General features: G+C 36.6%; 1 protein-coding gene and 1 long non-coding RNA gene across 3 annotated transcripts; one reads left to right on the forward strand and one right to left on the reverse strand.

Annotated features, from left to right (window-relative positions):
• The first annotated feature begins 11,251 nt into the window (after window positions 1-11,251).
• LOC121418249 (papilin-like) lies at window positions 11,252-25,480 on the forward strand. Of its 2 annotated transcripts, XM_041612004.1 has the most exons (5): window positions 11,252-11,895; window positions 17,542-17,907; window positions 19,174-19,305; window positions 21,922-21,977; window positions 22,269-25,480. In XM_041612004.1, the coding sequence occupies exons 2-5, from the start codon at window positions 17,559-17,561 to the stop codon at window positions 23,373-23,375; spliced, it is 1,644 nt and encodes a 547-aa protein (XP_041467938.1). In that variant the 5' UTR covers window positions 11,252-11,895; window positions 17,542-17,558; the 3' UTR covers window positions 23,376-25,480. The 2 variants fall into 2 exon arrangements, with proteins under 2 accessions (XP_041467938.1, XP_041467939.1); XM_041612005.1 differs by lacking the exon at window positions 19,174-19,305 and having other exon boundaries at window positions 11,255-11,895.
• Window positions 20,109-21,976, reverse strand: LOC121418250. The gene is made up of 2 exons (XR_005970435.1): window positions 21,371-21,976; window positions 20,109-21,298 (listed from the first exon to the last, which is right to left on the reverse strand). It is a non-coding gene; the product is annotated as an uncharacterized LOC121418250 (long non-coding RNA).
• Window positions 25,481-25,642: the final 162 nt, after the last annotated feature.

Raw genomic sequence — 25,642 nt, forward strand, 5'->3', positions numbered from 1 at the left:
ATATTTTTACCTTTATAATCAGTCTATGATTTCTGTATATTATCTTGCAAATTATTTCCATCCAAATCAACCAAACTCTACCAAATTAAATTATGTTTGCTTGATGTGTATACTTAAATTCATCCTTTGTTTTCTTTTGTGGAAGTTCCTTATTTTGCAGATGATATATCCATTCATTCATGCTTCATAAATCATTGTTTCCATTATTGTTAGTTTTAAAAGAATAATGCATTGTTTAGTTAATATTTTGTTTTAATCATCTCATAATAGAAGCAATATTATTTGTTTTTAGATATTAGTAAAGGTTTTATGGTGTGATATGTGGCAACAAAAAAAATTGATAGAGGAAATGTGATAATAATTAATATAGGGAAACAATAGTTTACTACAATATTTTATATTGTTTTTAGAAAGAATCTTAGAATTAACAATGCTCATAAAACATTGTTTAATGGTGTAAATATAATATAGTAAATTCATAACATTTGAGATAGATTTATATCACTAGCTCTGATGTAATATAATTCTTAAGTGGAATAGTGTTTCACATGTGTTGCATACAATGAAAGCCTTAGCTTGCAGACTTAAACTTGATTTTTTTTTGTAAGTGAAATTGAACAGTGAGATTATCACATTTTTACATATTTAATCCTAACAACCATTCAAGTACTGATTTTTTATTATTCATCCATATTTTTTAAAAACATTTATCCTATTTTATGTAAGACAGTCTTGTACACACACAAGTCCAATTTGATCGTCCATATTATAATGGGTGCTTTCTTCATTACTTTTCTGTACATTTCACTCATATATTGATGGAAGATATTTCTGTCTGTTGTATATTTATCAATAAAGGTATTGATGCAAGAGTTCTATTGATACTGTGTCAAGTGACTGTTTATTTGCCATCAACCTGGTGTCATATGATTAATGTAGATATTGATCACTAATCAAATAATACACGTTGTTGAGGGTATTGGTAAGAAATACATGCACAAGGGACTTTGGAACAGTTCCAAACACTCTTTCAAAGGTAACAACAACTTGTCAACAAGTGTGTGTAATTTTTGTAAAGCTGAGCAAAATGATGTGAATGGTATGCTCATGAGCTTACATATCCAATGAGCGATTAAATAAAAAAAAATGAAATATATTATATTGTAACTGCATGAGAAAAAAGAAATGTGAATGAGTGTGTGATGTCATTGATTACCCCATTTTCATCCTGGCCATCACAATGCATGTTAATCGCTGCTCTGTGAAAGACGCACACTGGCTAAATGACCAAACTTTCTGTTTGTTTACCAGCCAGTTATGATGAAATATTTAGTGTATATATGTTTGTTTCATTTTGCTCCTTTCAATGAAATCAAATGTTTGTTGGGGCAGACTTGCCCTGTTTTTTTTTTTCAAGAACACAATTTCATGTAATAAGTTTGATATGAATGCAAAATGGAGGAGACTCGAATGCACAGTCACTGGCCCCTAACGAGGATCCCAGGATGTTTTTTTTTCCTTTCCTAGTTTCCCCTTTCCTGTCTTTATTCATTTATTTATGTATTTATTCATTTATTCATTTGTTTATTTATCTATCTATTTATTTTCATTTGGTGTGGGGCCTGGGGGACACGTCAGTAGAATATCATTGAAGCACTACACTGCCCCATCAGTATCCAGGGGATGGGGTCCCTCAGAACGTTAAATTTCTGTGGTTTTCTGACCTTACTTATTGACCATTTTAGGGGCAGAACCCTCGACCGTATCAATTTTAGTTCATCTTGTATACAAAATCGTGTCAATGCCATCATACGAGCGTGCGAAGCAAACGGGGGGGGGGATAAGCAATTCTCTATCGTATGTGTTCTAATTATTTCATCAAAGTAGATGATTTACTTGATCATCTCATCGCTGAATCCTATTGCTTACCAAAATTATTTTGCATCTACCATAACAATTTATTACCTACATTTAACTAGTTTATACTGTCTAAAATACGGCGAGCGGAGATAGCATTGACGAATAAGCACCACTTATACTAAAAGTATGCTATATATGCATTATCATATAACAAGATGTTAATTATGCATATTTGAACATACTAATCTGCTAATTTCCTTGTTTCCAAAATAATTCCGTGCTCTACACCATCCGGTTTATGCCACTATACATGTAGGCCTGTATCAGAAAACCGGGATTCCCAGTTATATATTATATTTAAATAGCCAAACGACTTGGGTCTTTCATTCAAAATAAAAAAAAAATAAGCTTTTCTTCTTTGTTTCGATATTATTCACGCATAGATGATCATCTGAACACTTATATTGTTTTATTCTGAGATGTAATAAATAGTGAATATAATAATTAAGAAACAGAGAGAAGAAAGAGTGGGATATCGAATAAAAAAAAGAGGGCGGGTTGCGTTGATCATCACGGGATCTTGGAAAAAGGAAGGGTGGTCGGGCGGGTTCTTCATTCAACTGGGCATTCGACACATGTTTAGGTGAATGCATAATCATAGAGACATGTGAATTCGTGTCCGACGACTCCCTATCCCACTTTGAAAGACTTCCTTTCTTTGAATATTAAAAACATATTTGATAAGATGGCACGGAAATATTCTCATGCACGTGTCTTGGTGCGATGTCTACTCACGAACAAGCCTTTTACACCATGGACCTACTACAAATGTTTACACCAGCAGGACGTATTTAGATGTCTTCCCATGCACGTTTGAATACACTACTCACCCTGCCAGGCTATAGTAGGATCAATGGGGTCGAAGGGGCCTTGCCACCCCCCCCCAAAAAAAAAGAGAGAGAAGGGGAGAAAAGAAGGGAAAGGTGATGAATTGAAAGAAGAAGAAGAGGAATTGAATTGAATTGAATTTATTTCCGTTAAAAAAACAACAATATATATAAAATGAAACATGTGAATTCATATATGAAAACGGGAGGATGGCCCTACTCAGCAGCATCAATCATGGTGCTGCTGGTCTACCGACGGGTCCTCAGGGAAAGAAGGGATGAGGGGAAAAGGGAAAGGAAGAGGCGAGAGAAAAGAAAGGGGAGGAAGAAAAAAAGGGGGAAGGAGAGAAAACAAAAAAAGGAAAGGGAGAGAGAGAGAGTGAGTGTGACAGGGAGAAAAGAAGAAGATAAGGTTGTGAAAGAGCGAGAGAAAGCAATATAATGATGTTAATTACGAAAGAGAGGGATAAGGTGAAGAAAAACGAGAAGTGGGGAAAGACTAAAATGATCGGAGAGAGGGGGAGGGAAAAAAATAAAAATGAGAGAAGAAAAACTGTAAAGGAAAGAGAGATGCAAGAACAGAAAAAAAGATAAGGAATAATAGAAGAGAGTGAAGGGAAAATGGGAGAGGATAGAGAGCAAGATATAGAAGTGAAAATTAAGGGAAATGGAGAAAGGAAACAATGAAGAGGGGAAAATATCAGTTGTTAATTTTTTCAACAAAATTGTGAATCTCGGAGCCTATAAACGTTTGCCTCCTCTTGTAACAAACAAAATTTCATTAAAAAGGAAAACTTACTCGAAAGATTGCAGGCGGATACGGGGCTGAAGCGATCTCGGCTTCTGTTAGTAAATTAAAAAAAAGTGGGAGAAGATGACAAGTGTAAGATGAAAATAAAAAGAAAAGGAAATACGTTTTTTTTAAGAAGAAAAAAAACAAGAAGCGAGAAAAAAGATGAAAATGAGAGAATTGGCAAATTTGCTTAGAAACAAACATGTTTTTTAAAATTTCAGCTTGCGCTTCATGTTCGCATTGTTCATTGAGATACACTGTACTAGCTTGATCTTAATTCAAAAACGTGCTCAAAATGTCAATTTTTTTAATTGAAATATTAAAAGTTTCCACTCTCGATTATATTTATATTAGGAAAGTATTAATTTTTCATTATTAGGAAAGTTCATTAAATGTCCCGGTTTAAGGTTTAAACTGTAACAAAATTTCAGCTCGCGATTCGTTTTTGCATTAAGCGGTTTTTTATAAAAATGATACGGATCCCCATAACTTACTTTCATAGCAAATGTAACAATCAGAATAATGATAGCAGGATTTCCTAGCATTCGATGCCTACTGTTTACTTCCACTCTAAATAATTTGTTTACTGACTTTTATTTTTGTCTTTTTTTAAGTTGCTTTTTATTCGATGTACGTAAGTTAGTTTGTGCAAGAGGTAGGCCTATACTGACACTAAAATTTCTGGAATTTGCGAGAATATTAATTTTTGGGGGGTGTTGTAAATTTTTTTTTATTATTATTTCCTTTTATTTATTATCATTTTTCTTCATAATCAATTTAACAATTGTTACTAAATTAGTGTAAAATCTGTATATGAGACTCTGAACATTCAAATTATTGTTCTGATTGTAAATGTACACTTATGGATTTCTCCAATACCCATTTCAGGTGACATAAGGAAATGAAAATCACATTGATATTTTTATTGTTATTGTCATCCCAAACAGTTATTAAAACATCCCCCTTTCGGGTCCATGTACAAAAAATATCCCGCGCTTCGCACTCGCACTCGATTTGTTTACTGAGATATGCAGCTTTTGCTTTATTATAAAGCTTGTTTGATAGTCCAGTTTGCAGGTATATGATGTTGTTCCTGATTTCTAGCAGTGCTTAGAGTGATCCATTTTTCATGTGTTAATGCATGAAAAGCTCGCGCTTTGCGTTCACATTAGGCCTAATGGGATACCATTTTCAATTCAATTCAATTCTTTTATTTCATTTCCATTCAAAACATAATACAAAGTCATATAAAGCAACAAAAGTACAATTTTATAGGGCATTCTTAATTCGTACCATACCTTTCTTGTAAAAATAAAGTTGAGATCAGTGGCGTACCTATAGGATTTCGTAACAGAAAAACAAAATTGACAAGCAAAAAAGGGATGCGTCCCTTGCATGAATTGAGACTCGTCGCCCCCCCCCCCCCGTAGGTACGCTAGTGGTTGGGATGTACTTCCGTTATTAGGAATACACCTAATTCCCTTAAAAAAGGAAGGGATACAAACAAAATTATTTTTTCACTCATAATTTCCCCGATCAGCCGCTCAAAATTGATTTTTGTTTGTTTGTTTGAAGGGGAGTCCTAACAGTTATACTTTAACAAAACATAAATACATAAGAATCTCATAAGCACTCTTTTATTTTCTTCCATTTCACAAATTTATTCATTTTCGTCAACATAAATTCATACAAAATCAGTTTGTTTTCAAGAATATGTACATTGTAGGTATTAAGAAAAAGGCGCATACCCTAAAAGAAAAGGATTGTGGCGGGATACGAGGATATTAAGAAGTTTGTTTTAGAATTACTGGTATAACATAACTCAATCAAAATGCTGGTACGTTTTCCTGAAAAGGGATATTCTGAGAAATTTATGGAATACACGAAGAGGAGAGATACTTCACAGATCAAATAATGCGAGCGCGGGCTGAAAATGTTAATATTCAGACCATAAAACGGACATTTTTACAAAGCACTTTTTTCAAATTAGTTTGAAAATTAAACAAAATAAGCTCGATATCCGAGATGAAAGGTGTTTTGTATTTGACTTCAAACTTGATATTTTAAGTTCTAAGCCTATCGAGCAAGATATGTCGAGCGAGAGCGAATTTTGAATAGTGACATGAAAGTTTTTTTTTTTATTTTCAAAATCTTCCGATTATTTTATTCACTCGTCTTCCTCCTCTTACCGCCCTTTCCTTTTCTTTTCTATTTAGGCCCACTTCCTTTTTTTTTTTTTTTTTTTTCCTTTATTTTTCCCCTTTTTTTGCTCCGCCAATGGGGGGAGGGGGGGGGGCCTGGTTCCGCCAATGCCCACCTCCCCTACGATATCCCGGATGCACGCCTGCTCCCTGGGGAGCGTTTCATCAATATTTTCATCCGACAAGTTGTCAGATCTGACATCTTTCCATGATTTTGATTGGCTGAGAGGCACTGTTACTATGGTAACTGTCGGATAAAATGGGACTTGTCGGATAAAACGTCCGACAAGTCCTTTCATGAAACGCCCCCCAGGTCGTATTTGTTATCTTTTTCATTGACATCTTCTTTTTTCTCACTCACTTTTAAATATATTGGTAATTCTCACAATTTATTTGCAGATAATCAAATCGTGGAAAAATAAACAGGCCCTACAGATCAGTGAGCTTGGTCCGTTTCCTTTCGTTGATAATGGTCCTACTCCAGCCCCATAAAAAGGGGTTTGCGGCCCCTCTCCATTAAATCACTTCAAACAAGTGTTTTCCTTCAGTCCCATCTCAATATCTGATCTTCAGCTCACCAGTATCCTGTTATCCATTTATTTTATTTTCTTGTGATTTTTTCCCCCGGTCATCAAAGTCCTGCGTAAAGAGTATCAAGGCGGATCTATCATTCTCCAATATGGGGAGGGCGGACTAAATTCATATTTCCCCCGACTGAATTTATATTTAGATATAGGCCCGTATTCTGAACTCTGGTTTCAATTTTAGTTGTGGTTTAACTATGGATAGCCGATCGGGGCACAAATGTTCAATGTATTGATTCATATGGCACTCTTAATACTTAATTACTGCTGGGAATGTTAACTGAGGTATTTTCCTTCATTATGAAAGCAAATGGAAACGAAACAGTAACATATGAAATATACAAAGTAAATACATTTTTTTAAAGTTTTTGGCCCCCCATAATTTTAGCACAGAGTTAGACCGTGGTCTATAAACCAATGCGCTTCTTGGTTAAACCTGACTTCAAAATACGGGCCGCCCCCGTAAGCTTGCCAATAAGATTCACCTGCTTCGGTTTCGTGTTTCCCTCATACTTTTCCTTTGTTCTTCTGTCTCCTCTCCTTCCGAATCCTTTTCCTCTTATTCTCTCTTTTCTCATTTTCTCTCTCTTCGCCGTAAATAGGAGAGGGCGGGCATGTTGGCTTTGCCCTACTACTCTGCCCTAGATGTAGGTACTCTACTTTGCCCCTTTAATATCGAGTATTCTGTTATTGAAAATGGTGAATCGGAAGGTATCAAAAAAAATGTGTGGAGAGACTCGAGAGTGATAAACACTCGATGGTAAAATCCGGGTAGGCAAATAAACCCAGACACAGTCGGGTTGAGATACATGGGATTTTTGTTTTACCCTCTTCAAACAAAATAAGGACAGGAGGTTATATGGGTTATTTTTTTTTCATTCATCACCCGAACTTCGACTGTTTTATAAGGCTGTTTTCATGCATCAACCAAAGGTCGAGTACTGCATGTCAATATCTCATGCTTTTAAATCATCTATGCTTTTAATAACTAAGCGATAGAAATATTTGTATTGCTATCCACACGTGTGTTTTGTCAGTTTTTGTATTGCTTTTATTAATCATTAATACATACATTTTCAACAAAATAAATTCTATGTCTGTTATTGTAGAATATATTGTGGGGTCAGGCAGAGTGCACACTATGTGTGTGTGTGAGAGAGAGAGAGGGGGGGGGGGGAGGGGGAGACTAGAAAAAATCTAAACCTTTCTATCTATGCAATTGGTATGAAAAGGACGGGTATCATCCTAAATTTGAAAACTGGACAAACAAGAATGCAAATAAAGGAAATGCAATAAACAATCAATACAATGCGAATGAAGCGCGTTTATTTCTTTTAATATACTATGCAGAAATTGACATTTTTAAGCACCATTTAACATATTTAATAATAATATGTTGGAAAAATGTTAAGAGAAATGCGAACGCTAAGCGCATGCTCAAAATATGATTTTCCGATCTAAAAACTGAACATTTTATGGATGCTTTTAATTCAAGAACATGTGAATCTCAATAAAAAAAATCTATGGGAATTCAATCTTGGTCATAAAATGTTGCGTGCCAGGAGAAAAATATCAGTAAAACAGAATGATGATAAAGAAATCGGACAAGCAAAACATAGGTAGATTCAGGGGAGGGGGCTGAGGGACCCGTCTCCCCCCCCCCTATTGGCGGAGCGAAAAAAAAATGAATAAAAAGGGAAAGACAGAAAAGAAAAAGAAGGGAAAAGAAAGGAGCAAAAAAGCAGAGGAACATTAAAAGGAGGAAGACGAGTGAATAAAATAAGGTCAGAGGAAAATAATTTTTAAAAATATTTCATAGTTGACTTATTCTTATATGCGTACATGCATGTATTACAGGAAAGAAAAAGAGAACAAAAGAAATAAAAAATCAATGCATGCATTCACCAACAAAAAGTTGATTTGAAAAACAGTATAAAAACAGTATAATATAGAGCATAAATGGAAATGAGGTGGATCCACTAAAAAGCAAAGCTTGTAAAGTGTGGATCCCCATTGGAAATGAAGAAATTATAGTTGATTTATTCTTATATGCGTACATGCATTCAGTGGCGTAGCTAGGATTTTTTCCCGTGGGGGGGGGGGGGCACTGGGGGTCCTTGCTTTTTCAGGGGGGGCACCGGCCATTTTTCCGGTGTGTGTGTGTGTATGTGTCCACAAGGGCGGATCTGACTTTCGCCAATAGGGGACGGGGCCCGAAATTATCTTCACCTATATCAATCACTTCTTAGTTTTATTCTTATAAAACAACATAAACATAAAATAATCTCATAAGCCTTATAAAAAGTGCGAGTGCGAAGCGCGAGCGATTTTTTTTTTTACTTTAATTTTTTTTTTTTTGAAAATTTAATTTTCTGGGCAATGTTATGTGTGATCCTGAACAAGATTCGTATGTACCCCCAAGCGCGAACAGAATTTTTTATCAACTGTCCTAGCATTATCGAAAACGGACCTGTTAAGGACTGCTTACAGTTACCCACGAAGACGGTATACATATTTCAATGATGCGAGCGCGAAGCGCGAGCAAAGTTTTTGACATTCCGACCTTTAAAAAATGGTAATTCTAAGCACTTTTTGATTAATTTATGGGATAGGTATGTAACTAAACAATATTGATGCGAGCGCGAAGCGCGAAAGGAAGAAAATTGAGATTTTAGACCTAAAAGCGGGACACTCTATTCATATTTTGTAAGTCAAAAATAGGATAGTCAATTGGGTATCATTAATAATGCGATCATGAAGCTCGAGCAGACAATTATTGATATTCTGATGTGAAACTGAATGATTTAAGTACATTTTAAATAAAGAACATGCAGGCTATCGCGCATGTTTTATATCTAGACCTAAAATCTGGGCATTCTAAATACGTTTTGTTTAATGGAACATAATGGAATACACGTAGACAATATGAACTTGGCAAATCAAACAATGTGACCGCGCAGCGTGAGCTTAAAATGCTGATATGTAGACCATAAAACGGACATTTTACAGAGCACTTAAATTTGTAAATGAAAAAAATAATAATGAAAGCTCGATGTCCGAGCTAAAATATGTTTTGCATATTGACTTCAAAACTTGCTCCACATCTGCCTATTGAGCAAGATATGAATCCTATCGAACTGGCAATTATGGCGCGAAGCGCCAGCAACAATTTTATGTAGTAAAACATGAAAAGATTTTTTTTTTTTTTTTTAATTGCAAGTCTTCCCCTCACATTATTTCATTCACTCGTCTTCCTCCTCTTATTTTCCTCTTCTTTTTTCTTCTGTCTTTTTTCTTCTTTTCCTTTTTTCTTTCTCCTTTCTCCCTCTTTTCTTTTCTTTTGTTTTTGCTGGGGGGCACCTGGGGGCACACCAAATCTCAGGGGGGGGGCACGTGCCCCCCAGGCCCCCCGTAGCTACGCCACTGCATACCGGAAAGAAAAAGAGAACAAAATAATTCAAAAATCAAAGCATGCATTCACCAACAAAAAGTTTATTTGAAAAAAAGAAAAAAATCAAACAAACATTACACTGAAAATCATCAAAATCGGATGTAAAATAAGAAAGTTATGACATCTTAAAGCTTCCATTAAAGGCCTGGCCGTCACACCGCCCGAGCGTTGTTGGAGAGGTCGTGGAGCGGAAGGGAAAGAGGGTCGAATTTCCCTCATAAAATTGGGGGAAAAAATCGAAATCAACAAAAAGAACCAATCGAAATCAAAAATGGTGAACGGTAGCGAGCGGTGATGATTTTTTTCTCTCCGCTACACGACCTCTCCAACAACGCTCGGGCGGTGTCACCATCCATGCCTTTAATTCCACAAAACAGTTATAATGCACATCCTGGTCGGTATACAAAATAATGAAGAGGCTGATGACGTCATCTACTTTTTATTTATTCTGTATTTGATTATATGATCCTAATTTTCTCTTCGTTGTCAAGTTAGTCATTCTTGTCAAATATGTAAAAAAATATATTGTATTATTCAAACAATGAAAAAAAAATATTAGTGAGGGACATTATCGACTGTTTCATTTTCATTTCACTGAGTTGCATGTGCATGACTGTTCTGTGACAAATAAGCGAAACTTTAGAAATACCTTAAATTTCTTATTTTACATCCTATTCATTTTCAGTGTTATATTTTTGATTCTCTTTATTTTTTCCTGTGGTGGACTTGACCTTTTAATTTCACGATTCTGCATGTTTACCTGAAATTGCTTTATCTCGCTTTTTTTAATCAAGGTCGATTTTAGTGGTGTACTTTTCACTTCGGATTTCGTTGGACCCCTTGGATTGGCATAGGGCTTATGGTGCCACAATTTTGTTCCCCCCCCCCACCACCTCCACATAGCTTCTGTCGTGCCTGGCACATGCTACTATGGCTGATACTAGGGTTGCACGGCAAAACACAAGCAAAAATTTAATAAATTACAAGGTACGCATACAGAAAAGAGAATGGTAATAATTGCTTAGATGAAAGGAAACAGCTTTATTTCTGCCAGAGTTGAATGGTCTAATTTCTCCTACACCTCTCCACATTCCCTGGTAATTACAAGTAAGCCAGTATCAAGACAATCCGATGAGTATGCCTTCACCTCACGTGGAATATCATGTTGTCGTCGAGCGCTGTTGTTTTGATAGTCTAGACTGTCAGACACATCTTAAGTACTCCCAATTAAAACTTCAAATTAGAAACAACGAATTTAGACTTTCGGTCTATAATCACCATAATGTTGGTATTCTTGTTGATAAATGATATCCCAAATATTTCAATTGTACATTCTTATGGCGATTAGACTTCCCAAAAATAGCATCCATAGAACAATACATTCACCGGTGCGCTAAATACAGTCTTGAAGAGAAAGACTAAATTCACGTGTAAACAAACGAGTTACACGTGAGTCAGCCTGATGCCTATTTTCATCTGTGCACGTCCAGTTCTTTGCCCAAAACACATGTTCACGCACGTTCATCACCGTACAACAAAGCGACGATGGTGTATATTCATGCTCAAGCACACCGATCTGTTTCCCCGGTTGGACACCAAAAACCTCCACAAAGTGGTTACTAGACTTAGGTCCTGGATACGGAGGAGGTTGAACATTATGCTCCTTACATCCCTACGATTTTCGAGTCATTTTTGGAGAGGTACAAGCATCCATGCACCCGGCCCGTGCCCGGTTTAGCTGTGTTGTACTTCAGTGTAGTAAGGCTACCAATTGAGCCGGGTGTTTACTCGCCACACTGCATTTTCAATGCCACTGCAGGTCTACCAACATCGGAATTAAATCTTGGATGAGTGAAATTATAGACCTTCTCAGTTCTATCTGGAATTTATATCTCGGAACTAGTTTTGTCGTACTAGAACATCGGGATAACCATCTGTTCGCAGGATTATGTACTATATGGACGGTTGTTCCAAGTTAAGTTGCTATTCTGGACAGCAGGGAAATGTAGGAAACCTGTGTGATTTATTGTCTAAATTGCAGTTTCTTCAAAACTCAACTTCTAGCCGAGACGAAACAAGGTCCTGGCCTAAATTCGTTCAAAAACTGACGATATTGGAGGTAAGATTATTATCATGAAATATATAGCATTGAAATTACCCCAACAATGTTTTACGATATTGGAGGTAAGATTATCATGAAATATATAGTAATAAAATTACCCCAACAATGTTTTACGATATTGGAGGTAAGATTATCTTGAAATATATAGTAATAGAAATTACCCCAATACTTTGATCATGCGGGTATAGCCCCGTATGCATGGTATATAGCCTATCTGTCATGTATATACTATATAGCTATTTTTTTATATGAATATCTCTCCCATATACTACAACTCTGCATGTTTGCCACCAACATGAGTTTAAACATCTATAAGTATTTCAAATCCAAGTGTTGTTTAAAAGCTCAATTATGTTCTTCACTTTAGAAGTTTGTAGCGTTCAAAAATCCATTTTTTTTTGCTTTGGATGTAAATACTGTTCCTTTGGGGGATCTTGGCTGCTGTTTTTTTTCTAAAAACCTACAATCAAGCAAAAATATCAAAATATTTATTACAAAAGTCTAATATTATGGTAGAATTGGACAAGATATTCAGAAAATGTATCATATTTCATCCATTTCTGTTTCCTTATCTTTCTCTTTTTCTTTCTTTTTCTTCCTATTTTTTTTGTAGTGAATTTTTTGGGGGTCCATGACTCCTTGGCACACACCTGTACGCTTGTAAACATTTAAAGTAAGCATGACAAGTAATAGTCATGATCATGAAATTTGATGAGTTGTAATTTAAACAGGATGAGGGGGGGGGGGACCCAGAACTTATCAAAATGCTATGTGTGTCATGTGCCTTTTTTTGATAAAATTTGGCTTGGAATTGGTTGAAAATAAAAGGACGGTACAAAAGAGCCCGAAGACTTGTATATTTTTCGCAGTATTAGAAAAAAAAGTGGGCTTTCGAAATAGCTAAACTTAATTTAGTATGATTCTTGATTTTAATCATTTTGCTAATGTCTATTAACAAGGCATTTTATTTAGAATATGCTACATGTATATAATATCCCAGTCTAATTTTTTACCTTGGTGTCTAAAAGAAAAGGCGGAACAATGTAATATTTGTATCAGTTGTGTTTCTTAAAGCAAAAGTAATGATACCAAAATTATTTAATTTAGAGAATTAATTAGAGTAAGAAAACTACACTTTGAATGCACAGTACAATACGGTGTTGTTTATGTATTTGGGCCCTATACAGTATGTATATTATGTGAGAAATTAGGGGAGAGCAGGGCGAGTTCGCTCCATCCCCCCCCCCCCCCGCTCTTATATATATATATAGAGCCGTCATTTTCTTTGGCAGGAAGCGTGTTTTATCATAAATAAAGGTCTAGGCCGGGGCCTAGGTATTGATATTAATATCTATTCATAATATCTTATTTTCACCGCTCGAGGACATGCACATGCACGTTTTTCAATAAACAGGCCCTAAAGAAAATTCTAGCCGTTAGGCGGGGCGAGTAAGCCCCAAGACCTTTTTTGAGGGAAAACAATGATATAGAAAACGAATGATGGGTTCAAATTAAGGGCAACAAACATCAAACTACTTCTTTTTCTGAGAATCAATGATAAGTTATATAATTATGATTTCACACCATTGCCTCGTACTGCCTCGAAAGGGATAAGTCGCCAAAGTATTCCTCCGGGTGGCTTATAGTTACATCATCGACTACACTTCTATCCAATCAAAGCTAAGGGGGAAATCACGTGGTGGGCGGACTCTCCCGTATAGCAAGTGCGCACACCCTTCTCCCTCAGGGCCCTGGGAACGATTTCGCAGGGGATGTTTGTTTGGAACAAATGGTTTTCACTCCAAATAAAAAAAATTCCAAAATAAAGGTGATTTTTGTTAATCTCGAAAGGATGGTTCCTCTGGTGTACTGTATATCATACGCATCAGCAGCAGCATTCCCTCTTCCCCCCGATGTAAAATGCGGGATTGTTGACGATGTAGGATTGGCACAGTATATACAATAGGGGAATAAGAGAAGGGAATGAGTTGATGGTGACAAAATATGAATGAAAAACATCAAATGATGATTAAGTAGCGACACGATTTTGGTATGTCCTTCTTTTCTCCAACCCTATTGGTCGAGCCAGCTTCATTTTGTTCTGGAGTATTTCGATCACAAAGATCTCCGAACGGAGTTTCATTTTCCTTAGTAAATATTTCGTCTTGCTTTGTCTTGTATCTTACCTTGTACATTCACAGAAGAGGTTGATTAGTGTGACGACAGTGTAGTTGAAGAATATTACATTGCTTATCATGCCGCGGAAACGGGGGGAGGGGGGGGGGGTGAACTTCAGTCCCCGACTTTTTTTTCCAAAACCGTGGTACACTAAAACGTAAAAATTACCATCTTATTGTGATTTTTTGCATGGTCAGCACCCCCCCCCCCACTTTTAAAACCTTTTCGCGGCCCCCTGTTAAACTAATTGACGTTTAGGCAATGCTTATATATTTTGAATATTCTTTTTCTTTTGCGTTCGGCTTCTGTTATAGCTGCAGACATTAATTAGAAATTTATGTGAATCATAATCATAATGTTGACAGCCATGACAGCCAAGAGGGAAAATAAATAAATAAAAAATAACTCTATTCTAGTAATGGTTTTTCTAGGGAGTTTGGAGGTAGAAAGAAAACTTCCAACTCCATGTTTTATCCAAGGTCTAATGGAACAAGCGAAACGTTAATAAAACAAGTCAAAATTCTTGATTGTGAAAAAGAACCTTTTTGTGTGTGATGTTCTTATGTTTTACAACGGGCCTAAATTCGTTATCTAGATCGTCCATGAATGTTATTACTGATGAAATACACTTCTTTTAATTATAAAAAACACACACTTAGCGTACATTCCTGGTGGATGTTTCATAAAGCTGTTAGTAAGTTAAGAGCGACTTTAAGATCGACTGGTGATCTTTTTTTTGTGGTAAATGGTTTATTCATTGGCGATGGTTAAGCGCGTAAGAAATGATCACCTATCGTTCGTTCTTAACTTACGAACAGCTTTATGAAACAGTCACCAGAACTGTAATCTGTAGTGATTTCGATATTTTTTTAAAAACATGATATCAGGTGATGTAATAGTTTAGGTTGGTGGTGATGAACATTTCGATAATGGACAATTTAGGCAGGGCATTTTTTTTTCATCAATACATGACATTGTAGGCCTATATACCATGCACTAGTTTGGAATTGCTCAGTTTATTCAGTTCATATATACCTCTCAATAGAAATGGGTCGTCTTGATTCAAGTTGTGAATCAACTTTATAATATCCTATAAATATGTTAAGATATTTGAATGTTGCGCTTCTCTATCATCCAGTTGTCGAAATGAGTGTTGATGTTCATACATTTTTTAATTTTGTATAATCATTGCTCTGTGCTAGGAGTAAAACATAATGCATAATGGTAACAATTTCAGGGGAAATACAGGAAAATGTATTTCGGTCATTGAAGTAAACGCGGCATGTTTAAAACATATTCTCAAAAATTACTTGTAAATTGATAGCTTTTAACAGAATTTCGTTCAGGAATCCTTCATGTGATTTTTTATACCCCCCTCCCTCTCAAAAATAATAAAAGGTAATCAAAATTAAGATCCATGTAGAGTAACAATGAAATGAATAAAATAAAATTTTATCACATCCGTATAGTATCCCGTTGAATGGTGAGAACAATATATTCCAGTTGGGTCATTCACAATTAGAGTCACGTTCGTTAACATGTTTTTGGATAGATCGTGGATAGCTGTATTTTACGCACCCTCTCTTTTATCAAGATGGACTATGATTGGTTGTGACTGGAACCATCGAGCTGCAACTTCTGCACACATTGTTTTCCCCGTCTACGTGCAGCGCGGTATTGCACGTGTAATCTCGCATGCAGTGGCGTCTAAAGTCATTCTTCTGTGACGATAATGATAACCAGCTTTATTTTCGTTGTGTGTGGTGAATTATGCAAGTGATGATTTCGGGAAGGGGGGGGTGGGGTGGTCCGCTACCAGCATACCACTCTACACACCCACACAAATCGTCTTAACCTAAATACCACATGCGCGCATGCACGTCCATCCATTATTTTTTGAAACATCACCCTCAGGAACCTCAAATACCCATAAAGTTGTGGCGTGTGTGTGTGTTTTTTTTTTTTTGGGGGGGGGGGGGCGGTGACTGAACACTGATCCTTTCCCGTGAAAAGAGTGAAGTATTATTATTAATCTTTTGTAACACGTCTTTTTTTTCAAAATGTTGTATTGGTTCCTTTTTTTTTAAATGACTAAAATTGGTAGATGCATGTTTATAAGGTCTATTTTTGGCTGAAGGTATTTACAGATATATATTTATGTAAAAGAGAACAAATAAATGCCCAGTTTCACCATTCTAGAAGCCATCCCTTTTAAAAGATTATTTTTTCGACGTACACCCCCCCCCCCTTTTTTTTTAAATACTCAGAAAATGCGATTTACATTTACATTACACATAATAATGTTTTATATAATGTTTTGGCTGAGTTCACTTTACCATTTTATGGGTTTAATCGTTCATTTAAAAAAAATATTTATCTCATTTGTTATTGTTGATTCGCTTGAGCTGCAGAGCAAGATTGTATAGGGCGCCGCTTTTTCAGACGGCGGCGGTGACGGCCGCGTCGTCAACATTGAAATCTCAACCAATGTTAAGTTCTTGAAATGTCATACACTGTAACAAAGAAAGTATGTGGACCTTGTTCATGGAATTGGACATAAGTGTAATCATATACCTTGTACAGCGTTTTTGCAGTGTAATGAAAAGCACTGGATGAGAGGAATTTAAAGGTCAAGTCCACCCCAGAAAAATGTTGCATGCTTTAAATAGATAGAGAAAAAAACGCTGTAATTTTTCATCGCAATTAAACTAAAATTTTCAATGTCATAACTTTCTTATTTTACATCCGAATTTGATGAAATTTTCAGTGTTATGCTTGTTGGATTTTTATCTCTTTACCCAAATCAACTTTTTTTTTTTTTGGGGGGGTGGACTTGTCCTTTAAACATACACAGTTCTACAGTTGCTGGGTTGATATTATTTCTTTTTGCTCAAACTATGGTATTTTGGCCAAGATATTTTTTTGGTATATTTGGTAGAACTATAACTTCTAATGGATACACCCTCTGCCCTTTTTAAGTGCATCTTTTTTCATTCTCAGTTAATTTCCTATCCAAAAATATATACGTTTATGTACAATGGGTGAAGAATATGTATGTCAAATTTACAGAGATTTAAAGGATGAAATTGTTCATGTCGCATACACATGTCACACAAAACTGGCAAAATCAAAACACATGGCCTAGCTATCATTTTCATGAGTTTCAGGTTGATTATCATTATGGGCAAGGGCAGTAGGGTCAATAAACTTAGAAATTTATTATCATATTACTGGTGTCTTTTCACTCTTTTGTGAATAATATAACTAGTCTGTTATATTGAATTGGGTAATGTAAGCGAGATTGCCAGGGGTGTTCAGCGTAGATATCGTGATTTTAACAAGTTCAGTTAATGTTACTGTACCAGATCTGGACCTATGATCATGTAGTCACAATTAACCTTGGCTTTACAAACTTTCGCATGAAATCTGTCATTAATTCAACTACTTCTATTTCTCTTTGAATAGATTGATCATCGTACAAGATGGCATCGACAGATTTGAGTCCTTCCAGTGATGACACCAATGAGCTAGTCAGTGACAGAAATGACCACAATCTTGACACAAACCTATCAACTTACCACATCGCCCCATACAGCAGTCCCAACAAGAACCAGATCCCTAGGAACCTCGAACCAGAGCCGAGTAAACCTGGACCTTCTAGTGTCGCTCGTCCATCCTGTTCTAGTTGGTCCCCCCAATCAGAGTTGCCTTTCAGGTCAAGAACAAACCGCACCGCAATGGTAGCTTCTGAGATAGACCGAACCAATACCTCAAGTCCCTCGTCAGAATCATCCTTAGGAGAGTCAAGATCTCCTGACGTCATTTGGCGAGGTACATGTATGTTTACAATATCGATGGGGGAAAACAACAAATTAATTCCACAAAAGTTACTGCTTGTGTCTTATTAACAAAAACAAAATCCGTTCTTAATGTTCCATTCATATAGGATCAATCTGGAACGTACTAGATTTTGTCTTTAAATAGATTTACAAGCTCTCTTGAAATTTGTCTTTATTTCCCATCAGTGCAACAAAATTACGTTTAGCCAGTTCAGTTTTGCACGCGATAAGATAATATTTCCATCATTTATGGAGGTAAACTCAAACTGGTAGACTTAAAATGGTGTAAGAATTAATATAATGAAATTGGAAATACTGAAAGTCACACTTATAGAATAAAAGCGATTCTGTTATCCTTCTTATCAGGTGCGGTGTCGCGGCGATGAGATGGGGATGGGCCTCCCCCATCATGCTCATGCTTTGCTAACCTTACAAAATTCGAAATTTCCTGGGGGTGACCCCCGTTAACTACCCCTCTTCTTTCACAGGAATTCTCAATTGGTATTTTCTATTTCTATTTTCTTTGTTTTATGTGTGCCTTGTTATTGTCAGGATTGATGAGCACGATATTTGAAGACGTTAAAACAAATCATTACCCTTTTTCACCTAAGTCATCTTGTAAAAATGACATGTGGAATTCCAGCCTTTAATTTGAACCGGGATTAGGCACTTATACTTCCAGGGATCTGTTGCATAAAACTTTTTACCTGAGAAAACTCTGGTAAAAACTGAAAACTAAGGTTAATCTGATTTCTGCCATTGACTTTAACACAGGGCAAAAACTCCGGTAAAAACAACCTGAGTTTTCTCAGGTAAAAAGTTTTATGCAACGGGCCCCCTGGTGGTGAATTTAAGGTAGCTGATTTAGGCACCCAGATTTCAACAATCCATCTCGATTTGATTCATGGTCTGATATATTTCTTTTCTTTTATAAATATTTGGGGACATAGGTAGAACAAATTTCATCTTTCCACAATCAAAATTGATGATGGAATGATGAAAATTTGTTGATTTGAGTTTTACCAAAAAGATGAAATCTCTTTACGGATTAGAGGACATAAGTTTCTCATTTTTATATATGTATATTCTTACTCTGTGGTGCTCGTATCACTTATATATGTCGCCATGTTGAAAGTTCTCACTGCACAGCGCTTGAGCTAAGGGCATGGCCAAGGTTTGCTATTATCCCCCGTTATCACCACCATCATCATCTGTTCCCCCATCTTTAACTTGTAAATTATTTATGTATTCTTTAAAGATGACTCGCCTGAAAGAGCATGTGGAGGTAACATTCCCACCAGGATGTTCTCCAACACATCTCGTCAGAGAAAGAGAGCTTGTTCAGATGACTTTCACTATAGTAAACATGCAAAGTTGATGCACAAATATGGTAAAGAAAAAAAAGAATGGATGTATCGCTATTTTATCGAATGAAGAAAAAATCCAAGATGGCTAAAAAAAAACCCAGCATGATATTTTTGGACCCGATATCACCTGCCTGAGGGAGATGATGATTAACAAGTTTTCAATTTCTTTTGTGATTGCAGTACTGATAATAAATATGAAATAATATCAACACTTTTTCATGTTTTCCAAAATCACTCTTGCCATATTATTCTCAAGCTGATAAAGCAAGCTATATTATTTCACGCATTCTACCAATGAATGTGGAGTTTCTCAGGCTACTTTTGTAGGGCCTATCGTGTTCACTTTTGGTGTGTTTGAAAGTGATGTAACCCAAGTCAACGCACATAGAAACTCACTTCATTCATTAATGTGTGATTTTTGTCTCTGGCTAATATGTACCCCATATCCTTCATGTATTTTGCATTAAATTGCATTACATGTCAGGGGAGGGGCCCTGGCTATTGCATTATCTCCGTTATGATGTTCAAATGTTCCGTTCGAAGGTCATTTTCTATACATGTATCATGGAGTTATGTGTTTCAAGATGCTGTTGTATCACTGAAATGATGATGAAAATCTTAAACTGCTAAGCTTGCATGAGCAATTATTCAATATATACCAATGGATATAATCAAAATATGTTCTTATGTTCATTTGGAACTTGAACTTTAAGGATTTTTACTTTTTGAAAATTATAGTTATTAACTCATTGGACATAATCGTTCATAGATGAAAAAAGCGCAAACATACATTTATGCTCGGGCAATGGTTGAATATTACTTTCATACCTGTAATATGTATGATCGTATTGTTAATATATGTCTCTTAATAAAACTTAATTGTGCTATAGCAAGTCATACGTACGGTAAGTCCTAATTGCCCCAGATACCGGATATACATATATCATCCATTACATTTCATTGAAAAAATTGCACACATTTGTATAGCACCATTTGTATGTGTACATGTATATACATGTAAGATTATACCAATTGCACGTGCATGAATCTATTCGATTGTTTTTCCTAACAATTATTGGGTGAGTGTGCGTGTGTATCATCTTCAATTTAAACAAGGATGTCTCCTTTCGCCACATTTCATTTACTCTAAAAACTTTACATCTCTCGGAAAAAAATGAATCCTTAATTACTCTAAACGAATGTATCGTTGATATTTTCTTTGATATGCCTTAACGTTTATCGTAGGTATCATCTCTCTTCAGTGTTCACGATTTCAATTAATATAGTTTGAATGATGACAGTCATACAGACGGTCTTAGTAATTTTTTTCTCAGTTTCTCACTTTTTACTAAAAAGTGAGATAAAGGAAAGCAAGTATGTAAAGAAATCAGTTTCACTATAAGAAGTTATTAAGTCATTTACATGTAATTAAAAAAAAAACATATGAAATCAACCTGTAAATAAGATAGCCATGCCCCGAAAGTCAAGTAATGAGCAATGGACTTTGCTTGTGTCAGGAAACTTATTGATAAAAGAAATACTTGAAAACACGATTTGACAGTGAAATATTCCCATTCTAATTTCTGCATAGTACTTTCAAAACTCATTTGTCCATGCCCACAAATGAAATAATTATTGACCAATGATGAAATCATCCCATGTAAGATATACTCTTTGAATGCCCACCCTGACCCATGTAGGATACACTCTTTGTAGTCCCATCCTGACCCCTGTAGGATACACTCTTTGTAGTCCCATCCTGACCCCTCTAGGATACACTCTCTGAATTCCCACCCTGACCCCCGTAGGATACACTCTTTGAATTCCCACCCTGACCCCTTTAGGATACACTCTTTGTAGTCCCATCCTGACCCCTGTAGGATACACTCTTTGAATTCCCACCCTGACCCCTTTAGGATACACTCTTTGAATTCCCACCTTGACCCCTGTAGGATACACTCTTTTGAATCCCACCCTGATCTCTGTAGGATACACTCTTTGAATTCCCACCCTGACCTCTGTAGGATACACTCTTTGAATTCCCATCCTGACCCCTGTAGGATGCACTCTTTTTAGTCCTATCCTGACCCCTGTAGGATACACTCTTTGAATTCACACCCTGACCTCTGTAGGATACACTCTTTGAATTCCCACCCTGACCCCTTTAGGATACAGTCTTTATATTCCCATCCTGACCCCAGTAGGATTCACTCTTTGTAGTCCCACCCTTACCCCTGTAGGATACACTCTTTGAATTCCCACCCTGACCCCTTAGGATACAGTCTTTGAATTCCCATCCTGACCTCTGTAGGATACACTCTTTGAATTCCCACCCTGACCCCTTAAGGTTACAGTCTTTGAATTCCCACCCTTACCCCTTTAGGATACACTCTGTGAATTCCCATCCTGACCCCTGTAGGATGCACTCTTTTTAGTCCTACCCTGATCCCTGTAGGATACGCTCTTTGTAGTCCCACCCTTACCCCTGTAGGATACACTCTTTCAATTCCCATCCTGACCCATGTGGGATACAGTCTTTGAATTCCCGTCCTGACCCCTGTAGGATACAGTCTCTTGATATCAATGATCTTGTGTGCCTCTTTTTTTTCTTCTACATATCTTTACCCTCTTCCATGCAGATAGCTGCGTCTCTGACATGTCCGAATTCTCCCCGGATTCAGCCAATTGCTCTACAGTAAGTAATGATTCTTAATCAGCTGCACTATGGTACACCAAATGAAAATGAAGTAATTCAATGGGTTGGGTTTGTTTATGGGGGTGTTTTGTTTTACTAACATGACCACATTTAAGTGTCTCATTTCAGCATCGTACTTCCTCAGCATATTCTACTCATGACCATATATTGTAATGCAAGCTACAATTTGCCAGGAACATTTTTATAGACAGTTTAGGGTCCTATTTCTTTATATACCTGCCAAGGAATACTATTCTAGGCAATTATATTGATTGGCTTTGATTTTTACAGCAAACCTCACTGAAGGATGACTCAAATGGAAGTGGGCTGAACGGTCATAGTTCCAGCGGGATGAACAGTGACCAGGAAAAGCAGGAAAAGATATCCCAGGCCACCTTTGACAAAGTCCTGATTGATGCTAACCAGCGGAGGCACATCCGAAATAAGGCCCGGAACACAGGCACAGACTCTGGTTCAGACTCGAGCTCTGGGAACATGTGCTTGGACATGACGATGACAAGTCACATGACTGATGTAGTTGGTACTTCACAAAAGTTAGACAGTACAACCTCTGAATCCTCAGGCATTGGAGCCAACTACATGTCGTCAGCTCAGTGTGATTTCCAGTTACCCAGATCTACAATCATGGCTGGTGGTGTCACTAACAGTAGCACTGGTGTGTCAACCATGTACAATAGCCAAGGAAATAAAGTCTCTGACGAGAGCAAACAAGAAAGTATGTCCAGTGGCAGCAGTGGAGCGCGTAAGAGACATGTCCCATGGTCAATAGCACGCTATTATTATCAAACGAAACGACCTCCACTTTCCCAAGATGTGTCAGTTGATGGTGATGAAGGTAACATAGAAATGAATAATTTACCAAGCAGGCGTATTGGACAACCTGAGAGGAAGCGGAAGCGGTTTCATAGGACTTTCACAGCACTAAGACAATGTGGCCTTTTAGATCTCACAATGCAAACTGCTTCTTTGATGGAGCAAAACTCAAAGCTCCAGAAGCAGCTTGGTGAGCTGCACCGTCAGGCCCACCTCATGTATCATACTGTGAGTCATTTTTCTAAAATTCAACCAAATGTGTTTGGTAGTCCTGAAGCACAGAAAGTCATGGACGGACTAAAGGCAATGATGGACAGAAATCCAGTGGAGGACATTGATATGTCTATGTTTGAATCCTTGTCGGGTTCAAGAGACTCTCCTGCAGTGGAGAGTGGGACATATACGATGAGTAATCAGATTCCATCCGTCTCTGTGGAATCCTCAGAGAGATCCGGTGCATTGAGGATTCCTGATCATCAAGGCCCAAGAAACAGTTCTGACAGTGCCATTCAATCATCAATCAACACATCAACATCCTCACCAAGTGAAAAATCGGGACAGTAGTAGATTATTGTGTAATGGTAACTGTTTCTGTGAACTCATTGTGTTGTTGTATTAGCTGTTAGTAGATATTTTCATCCTGTGAGGTGATTTGAAAGTTTTCTGCTTCCTACACTTTCTAAGGATTATCCCCTCATTAAAGAAGATTTGTTGAAAGGTCACACCCTAAACTATCTTCTTGATGTATGCAATATTACATTTCTTTTATATTAACAAAAAAAAACTTGGTATCCAAAGGCAAACTACAGAAATGGGTGGTTTGATCCCATTGAAAACGTTCTCCATACACGCTGCAGGATGTCTTACTTAAAATCTAACCTCTTGTTTCATAAGCTCATTGGCTAAAGTAACTGAAATAAAAATGTGTACATTTCCATAGAAGTCTCTCAGAATATGGAAAGAATAAATGTTTGTACAGTTACCATGCAAAGTCTGTATTCGTTTCCATTAAAAAAAAAAAGTAATGGTCTTGAGGCTGGATTTAGAGGTATTTTCCTCTTGTTACTTTTAAGTATAAAAGACAATTAATTTTAAACATAACTGAAAAAAACCGAAGTTGTAGTGTTTGTCTTTTACAATAATTTTTGTTATAGGTACTTCCGTTACTCTTTTGAAATATATATGATTAATAATGAGTTCTGCCAGACTAAAAAAAAATTGAAATGGATTTAATGGCACATATCTGTGTGACGTTTATATCTAAACAAGGACATCCGTTTTTTTTTTTCAAGATAAGTATAGAACGATACAACGAAGCCATGTTTGTACACGTGTGTAGCAGGCCTAAACAATGCTCTAAGTAATTGTTGACTCTTTGCAATGTCCAATGATATTAATAAATTTAAAGAAATGTTAAAAGCGAATTCCAGTTTAAGTCGGCAGTAAGCCCAGTTAGTCATGTAATATTTGAGTGCATGTGAGATATTGTGGAGCATTCATTCGTATCTACTTATCTTGCTGTTTACCGTATTTAATCCGTACATGCTCGTGTACCAGAGTTTGAGTTTCTTTCGAAGTGTATCGTAGGAGAATCCATGACAGTATGTCAAGACCCAATTCTTTCTCAACTCCCCAAGTATTAAGTACTACGATAGTGGATAATGCAAGTTAATTCATGTTTCAATGCTTCAGAATATCCCGGAGTACGGGGAAACTTTCTCCACCCACCAATTTCTTTGAAAATGCAAGTCAAATCACAATTGAGAGCTGAGAGGCTTTTTTTTCGAAAGTTGGTAGACGGGACAGCATCGGGACCTTTTGACTCTGGACAACGAGATATTGGCGATTGTTAGTCCGGTGCAAATCTTCGGACGATCCGCTGTCCCAGTCCACCAACTTTCGACAAAAGCCTCTCGGCTCTCCATTGTGATTTTTACTGCATCTTCAAAAGAATCGATGCGTTGTAGAGCGTTTCCCGTAGAAAATGGCGAAAACTACCTAATGTTTTGGAATAACGAATCTTTAGATTTCAGAATAATGAATCTTCACACAAAGTAACGAGCATATATCCGACATTTAAAGGGTAGGCCTATAGTGAATACTGAATGTTTCTTTTATGTCGCTGCAATGTATATATTCACTTTCTTGAAGGTTGGTTAGAAAGGTCATTCTTTTGTTACATTTTGCATTTTCTAAAATAAAAACCCCAAGCGTAAGTAGTGGTATTCATAAGTTGATATTGGGTGAAAAGTTTTGAATTTTATCATGATAAGGTAATAGGAATACAAGCAAGCTGATTCCTTTCTTATCCAGCTAGATTGCTAAATTATTCCTTTGAAGTCAATTTAAAGGTTGGAAGAGATTTGTCAACCTAGCTGTTTTTGCGATTCCGATTTTATTATGGCCGCTCATTGCTGATATTTAATGATGGCTGGACACTCAATTATTTATATTTATAGCTTTCACTACCAATTAAATATTTTTTTGTACCAAGATCCTTAATCTGTAAGACTAAGATGATTACAACCTTGCCAAATAGGTAGAAAGTCTGAAGCATTTTAGTGGTTCCAGATAATCTGTTTTTGATTGTCTTTGCATCCATGTATTTTCTTAACTGCAAGCATACAATGTTGTACATAGATTAAATTAAAAACTCTAACTTTCAATAACTTATTCTTGTCATTTCGTGCTTTGTGTATTGCTAATTTGTAGATTTATTATACGTACGTTTTTTGTAATATGGCAGAAATCTGTTTGTGCAGAAATGCTCATTTTCACCCTGTGTCAAGGGAGAAAGGCGAAAACAATCTAACTGTGCGGTACATTTCTTT

This window comes from Lytechinus variegatus, chromosome 7 (assembly GCF_018143015.1).
Source record: "Lytechinus variegatus isolate NC3 chromosome 7, Lvar_3.0, whole genome shotgun sequence".
NCBI lineage: Eukaryota > Metazoa > Echinodermata > Echinoidea > Temnopleuroida > Toxopneustidae > Lytechinus > Lytechinus variegatus.